Here is a 7,755-nt window from a genome sequence, read left to right on the forward strand (position 1 = left end):
AAAAGCAAATTTTAAGCTTAAAAGGAAACTCAAGTCCAAGAAATAATATACACCTTATCCACTAGGGTTGTAGTAGTATGTTAGTGGATACTGTAAGAATTTAGATTTTTAAATAGTAGTTATGTATTTTTATAAAAATTAATTCTGTATCTGGATAGTGGCTGAAATATGAGCTGTGCATCAGTATGCATTACTGACACATCCACTTCAAGAGCTTAAACAAAAACGTGAAAATAAGATGAAAATTTCCTGTTTCCCTTTCAGTGATCAGTCAAACTCCTGAAGGACTGTTTTTCGAACACATCTTCTCCTACCCAGATGCCTAAACAAAAGCTGTTACCGAGATGCTGAAAAGGAAATGTGAATAAAACACTAATAAATGCTGACTATTAAATCTGTCTCAGGAAGCAGCTCCAGTTCCACGGTGTCGACCTGCTCTGGTAACAGGCAAATATTAATTGGGTAGCATGTTTTAGAAAATTATTATTAGGAAATTATTAGTTAAATTACAGTCCTTCTATCTAGACATTATTAGTAATATACAGGGTACCACTTAGAATAAACCAATTACGAATTTTACATAAAATGCTAGATATTTATTATATAATAGCACATAATGGTTAATTAGAATCAATGTTCATTTATTTATATACATGTAACTGTGTGCATGTGTGTGTGTGTGTGTAAGAATACGACTAATCCCTGTTCTTGTTCCAGCAGCTTTGGATTCCTCTCTGGAGTTCAAAGCATCAGAGGGGAGATGAGGGATCAATGCAAGACCTTTTTATTCAGCAGAACATATTCATAAGAAAACTTGAGCCATGTCCATGGAACAATTGTGAATATAAAAATGGATAGCTGTAATAATTAAATGTGAGTATTATGATTTGATAATCACTGAAAAAGTACATAAACACATGCAAATGTGGTAACTTATTATTCCAGGGAAAAAGTCAAGCATTAATGAGATTTAAGACATGTATAATTCTTTGTTTCAGTCATTTTGCAAGCAAGATAATATGCACAACTTGCATCCATTAAAGAGATCCTTGCATCATACTTCACATTGTCCTAAAATATCACATGTACATTTCTTTTAGAAGAAAGAAAGAAGCACTTATGTACCTTTATGAGTTCTTGATTCATGCAAGCATTGAACGACATCTAAACAAGACACACCATAACATAGCATGCGGAGTGTACCGCAGCAGACGCCAATTAATCTAGCTGGCATGGCAAACTGCAAATTACGGTATAAGCTTGTGAAAACTATGCAAATGTGGAGCTGAGTCAATGTGCGTAATTGTGGGAAAAACTTTTCCCTATGTCCGGCCAAGCACCACACCTCCTTACACATCCGAATTAAGACTGAGGTTGGCCAGGCGTGGATCTGAGTTGATCTCATACCTGTAATGGTAGCCCTCCATATGGTCCCTGCATGCATCACGGATATTATACATCCATCTCTTGATGCCTTTTCTGTTCAGGTAAAGGACTAACAGGAATATGACCCCAATGAGGGCCAACACCATACCCAGAAAGACATACGAGGTCTCGAGGGTAACCTCCATGTTTCCAGAGTCGATGCATTGTAGCTCTGAATGATTCAAGTGCAAGAGCTGGTTGTTTCTCATATTTTCAGGATGAGTGCAGGTCAGGTTCTGCTTGTCCACAACAATATCTGAGCTCTGTAACCACATCACCATGTCCTTAAGGTTGCAGTCACAAACCCACGGGTTTCCCAGCAGGTACAGCTGAAGCCCAGGTATTTGGTTGAACTCCTTTAACGTCCCATTAGACACCTCTTTTAGGGCGTTGTTCCGCAGGTCCAAACGAGTAAGTGTTTGGTTTTGAAAAGTCACATTCTTAATTGAAACTAACGAATTGTTTTTCAGGTCCAATGTGGTGAGATGAGATAAGCTGGTGAACATGTCCTCTGGAAGGACAATAAGGTCATTGTTTGCCAGGATGAGATCGGAAAGTTTAGGAACCCCGTGCTTTAAAAGGTTAAAGAACACATCAGCATATGTGAAGTTATAAAGTGATCTGCTCAGGTTTAAGACCTGGAGCATGTTGTTCTCTGGAAAAGCATCGCGGCTAAAATTCAAGATTCTGTTGTTGCTCAGGTCAAGCAAACGGAGCGTTGGCAAGTTGTCAAACACCCCAGGGTCCACTTGCTCTATTCGGTTTTCTTGCAGATAAAGTTCTGCCAAATTGTCCAGGCGTACAGGAAAGGACTCCTTCGTTAGACGGGATATATCATTACCGGTGAGGATAAGGGTCGTTGTGTTTGGTAGAACTGGCTGTGGGATGGATGTTAAGTTCTGGCGATTGCACTCTACTGTTGTTCCTGTGCACACGCATTTGTGAGGACATTCCAGAGTCACAGCAGTGCCAAAGCATGTAAGAAAAAGCAACACACACGGAGTGGAGACGCGCCGCCTGGCCTGCTTCTCCTTCTGTAACAGCAACCGCAGCGAGCCTCCTGCACGCATTTCTGCCCGCCTTTACACTGCTGCCAGGAAAAGTACCGCTGCACTGAAACTAACGCTTGCACAAATGCACACAAGTCTGAACTCTACACCTTTTGGGTTTGCTTGAAATTCCGGTGAACACTTTCTTTCATTCCTTCCACTTCTTCTCAGCCCACTTTTTTTTTGTCTTACGTAGTTACTGACAAAAGCAACATGCAAATAGCACAGATCATAGGGAACCTGTTCAAACGGCTCTGAAATTCACATACCCGCCGTGAATCCTCCTCTGTGTCCAGCTCCACCATTGACCGCACTCATTCCTGTGTCCAGGCAAAAAAAAAAAAAAAAGTTCAATCTCCAACAAGCCTACTGCTCTCGCGCTGTACAAAATTCACCTCCAGTCTGTAAAATGTTCAGGTTTTAGTCGCTGGATAGGGGTGATGCGTATCCAGAAACTTTTGAGTTTTTCATTTCCTTGATGAATTCTGAGCTCTTTTCGGATGTTCATGTCAGCGCCTTGGACACATAGCAGACTCTTCTCGAGTTCAGATTCCTGCTCCGCTCCCCCAAGAGCCGCGTCCAAACCACTCACTGGACTGTACCATTACAGCACGGTAGGGGACGGCGGCGACGACAACGACGCCACAAGAACCATAAATCATGCAAAACAGCCAGTGTGAAGTGAGGTGTAAGATTACAGTATGTGGTTCGAGATGTTAGCATCCTGTTCACCTTTTCGTCTGATTATTATTTACTTTCATTTTTAAAGAGACTGTTCTTTGAAGAAAATCGTTTAACCCGTCTCTATTGGCAGAGATTGTCGGAAAACAAACGTCACTGCTCAGGACCCGGGCCTGAAGGCTTTACTTTTGGTGTGAATTTACTGTTATAATCTCCCCTGCCTTCAACATTTCCATATCATAATTGATCAATTCAGGTAAGCTGGGACAAATCAACTTTTATTTATTTTCATTTATTATCAGGGAAAGCATCAGACAGAAAGTTTGCTCCAAAACTCTTAAGGTAGGTATTGTATAAAATGTCTATTGCTTTGTTTATTTTTTGTTCTCTACGTTCCTTATCAGGTGTATTGTGCAAAAGCACCTGCAAAGACATAGTGCAAAGAAAAGATTTAAAACATTATATATATATATATATATATATATATATATATATATATATATAAATATAAAACCAATAAAATACATGGCATGTTATAAAATAGCAGTCTGGTGTACACTGTGTAATGTTTTATAAGGATAATGGTTAGAAAGTTTTATGGCTGGTAAGATCCCCATCCTCCAGTTGTTGCACATGCTTCTTTTTTCGCATGCTTATACATACACTATATTGCCAAAAGTCAAATCATTGAATTCAGGTGTTGTTTTTCAGGGGTTGGGCTCGGGCCCTTAGTTCCAGTGAAATGAACTCTTAATGCTTCAGCATACCAAGACATTTTGGACAATTTCATGCTCCCAATTTTGTGGGAACAGTTTGGGGATGACCCCTTTCTCTTCCAACATGACTGCACACCAGTGCACAAAGCAACGTCCATAAAGACATGGATGAGTGAGTTTGGTGTGGAGGAACTTGACTGACCTGCACAGAGTCCGGACCTCAACCTGATAGAACACCTTTGGGATGAATTAAAGTAGAAGTCGGCAAATTTTCATGGCTAAGATGGGTTTTTTCTCTTTATTTGGGTTACAAAGAATGGGGAAATAACTCTTATTTCCCAGGAACAAGAAAAAAGTAAAAATTTGTTACATAGTGTTATGTTTACCTTTGCATGTAAAATATCCCAGAAAAATGCATTTGTAGCATCATGCATGTCACCTGCATCCCTAACCAAAAGATGAATGATTGAAAGCAAATATCTTCAGTTCCTACTCGTATGCATCCGTGGTTTACGCTGTTTAAATAGAAGATAAATTAGTATTCATAAATTAAACATATTAAACACATTCTTGCGTTATTCAATAAATGATTACACAAGTATGCTTATACTTTTTCTTTTCCTTTCTTTTTTTTTTTTATAAATGAGCAATTTATATGGTTGATTTACTGCCATTACATCCTAATACATCCGCCATTCTGACTCATACTGTTTCTAACTCTGGCCCCAGTTACCCTGAGTGCCAGACTAATGGTAGTAGATGAGGGCTGGTGTGTGTGTGTATATATATATATATAAATAAGACTCTTAAAGTACAATTTTGGTCCTTAGAGTCAAAAATTGTTAGCTGTCATTCTTAGAAATTTACGCAGACATTTAAGCCTAAGAACAAGAGTGTTTCAGAGTCTTAAACTGTTGTGAAGAGTAGTGAAATGTAGAAGCGAGACAGAGTGCTTGTAAAGATGTATTGCACTTGATGATGCAGAGTTCATTATGCCATTATGATTTTTTAAATTGTTGTATTAAGTACTCAGATATTTCTTACAACACTTGAAGAAAACAGAATACAGTAAAGTTTAAGGCATGTGTCTGGTGAGGGGCTCAGGAGGGTTTAAAAGTCCAATTTAATTCAGAATAGGACTCTGAAATATGTTTGTTTGATAAAAACCATGATGGTCAAAGTCTAGTCTGTATTATTTGCCAATCATCAGGTACGTTTCTGGTTCAGTCCATTGGGATTTTCAGGTACTAGCTTCCACAGTGAGAATTTTGTGGCTAATTACAGACAGTTAATTACAGTATGTAAGAAACTACAGACTGCCTCAACCCAGATTCCACTCCACAGTACACGTCTGAAAGAGCTCATTCCCCAAAAGGCTTACATATCATATAGAAATATCTTTAATTCAAACCAGTTTATCTATTTTGGTAGTTTTACATTGGCTTAAAGCAGCCTTACCAAACATTTAGAACACTTAATCCAATCAATTATTAGTCTGGGAGTGGCAGCAAGACATCAAGAACCGTCCCTGAACAAAGGGGTATACGTGACCGTGATTACCATTTAGTGTTGCCCGACCATTTGGGTGATAACACCTAGAACAATACCTCGCCAAGGTGTACGTGACCGTGATTACCATTGAAGGACCTCTGGCTAGACGACAGTATCATCCAGTCCTTTGGGAATACATAGTTTTACACTAATTTACATTTAAAGTGAAACTCATTTAAATTACACACAGGAAACACTGTATAAAAGGTTTGAGCAGGATTTGTCCTGCGTTCTTTTTGACTCCGATGAACCCAAAGTACTTTATGTATTTTGTCACTGTGATGCTGCAATAAACTTCTACATTAAGATCTTCGACACCCTCATCGTTTTATTTTTCTTACAAGTATATAGGGAATTCTGGCTATTAGTTAATCTACACTAGTTTGTGCAAGTCAAAAGCACAAAAAAATGTGTGCTCATAGAATGTCATATTATATTATAGTTATAGCTCAATTACAGAGGGCCTTTTTAATGGTTTGTCCTCTGCCTGGCAATATGCAGGGCAAGCCTGGCAAAACCAAGGACACTCATTAAGAAATCATGATTGAATTTTATACATTCTTCTTCATTAAACAATTTATCCTGGTCAGGGTTGCGGTGGATCCAGAGCCTATTCCAGAAATGCTCTGCTGGACTGACTGATCACATAAAGAACTATTTCAGCCAATTTTAGAGAACTCCTAAATCTGGAGGTTGACATGTCCTGCATACTGTCCTATTACAAGTTAGCTCAAGGGTTTGTATCAGGGTCCAGTTGTTTGTTTGTTTTTTTGTTTGTTTGAACAGGGAAGAATAACATTTCTGCATTTCATTATACTGCTTCATAAAAATATTTATAACAAGGAAAGCTGTAACTGGACACCTTCATTGGAAGAGGGTATGAATACATTTGCACTGACACTGTAGCTTATTAAATGCCTGTTATTTTTTATTTTAGACTTCACACACACACACACATATATATATATATATAGGATTATTATACTTGAAGTGTTCCAGTATGATGTGCTCCTATGAGTAACGCCTTTCTGAGTCGCACAGTAAACACATTTTTAAAACATATTTTTATTCCCAGCAGATTTTTTTTTTTACTTTTATACATACTGTCCCCATTCCTGCTTTACTGCTCAGCAATTGCTTGGCCCTGTAAATGCGGTACGTCTTTGTCAACACGCTTGTGGGTGGGCTCAATTTACACCCAGCTTGAGCCCTGAGTGATGTAAGTGCCAAGGCTAGCCCAAACAGTGCAAATGCTATTAGGTACAAAAAAGCAGCCATATTTTTCACCCCTTTTATATGATTGAATTTTATTTATTGCACAAAACATTTATGATAGTGCTTATTTCTTTGAGAATCACTTCGAAAGGCACCTACTGAGAAAAAACGTTTAGTTTAACGATTAGTTATGTTTTCAAAGTTGACTAAAAAAAAAAAAAACTAACCACAGTCACACTAAGCACACATTTGCAGCTTATAAACTATATTGCCAAAAGTTTTTGGACGTCTGCCTTTACATGCAAATTAATGTAATATGGAGTTGGCCTGACCTTTGCAGCTGTAACAGCTTCAACTCTTCTGGGAAGGCTTTCCACAAGGTTTAGGAGTGTGTTTATGGGAATTTTTGATCCTTCCTCTAGAAGCGCATTTGTGAGTCAGGCACTGATGTTGGACGAGAAGGCCTGACTCACAGTCTCCGCTCTAATTCATCCCAAAGATGTTCCATCAGGTTGAGGTCAGGACTCTGTGCAGGCCAGTCAAGTTCCTCAACACCAAACTCACTCATTCATGTCTTTATGGACGTTGCTTTGTGCACTGGTGTGCAGTCATGTTGGAACAGGAAGGGGTCATCCCCAAACTGTTCCCACAAAGTTGGGAGCATGAAATTGTCCAAAATGTCTTGGTATACTGAAGCATAAAGAGTTCCATTCACTGGAACTAAGGGACAAAGTCCAACCCCTGAAAAAACAACACCTGAATTCAATTATTTAGAGAGGTGCCCCAAAACCTTTGGCAATATAGTGTATGTTCAAGATGCAAGAGATTCAATTTTGTTCATAACAAATGTGTTCAATTACCAGTGTTGTCTATGTACGGGGTTCACAAATGTTTTGCAGTTAGTGACCCCTTTGGGAACTGTTAAATAAATTGCACGGAGCCCTGCAGCACAGATTTAGATTCTGAACCTAATTCACCTATTTGTATTTTAATCTGATCATTTCAATTTGTACGATTTGTAATATACCGGCTATTAATTACTACCATAGGGTTTTTCATTCTCAGAGAACACATTAAACCCAAGCTGACATTATTGTACGCTAGGTGATGTTACTGGA

At 38.7% G+C, this 7,755-nt stretch overlaps 1 protein-coding gene across 1 annotated transcript; it reads right to left on the reverse strand.

The window, feature by feature from the left end:
• Positions 1 to 768: 768 nt before the first annotated feature.
• Positions 769 to 3,058, reverse strand: tpbgb (trophoblast glycoprotein b). The gene has a single exon (XM_058393886.1). The coding sequence runs from the start codon at positions 2,493 to 2,495 to the stop codon at positions 1,350 to 1,352; it is 1,146 nt and encodes a 381-aa protein (XP_058249869.1). The 5' UTR covers positions 2,496 to 3,058; the 3' UTR covers positions 769 to 1,349.
• Between the last annotated feature and the right edge of the window lie 4,697 nt (positions 3,059 to 7,755).

Source organism: Hemibagrus wyckioides, linkage group LG01, assembly GCF_019097595.1.
Source record: "Hemibagrus wyckioides isolate EC202008001 linkage group LG01, SWU_Hwy_1.0, whole genome shotgun sequence".
Taxonomy (NCBI): domain Eukaryota; kingdom Metazoa; phylum Chordata; class Actinopteri; order Siluriformes; family Bagridae; genus Hemibagrus; species Hemibagrus wyckioides.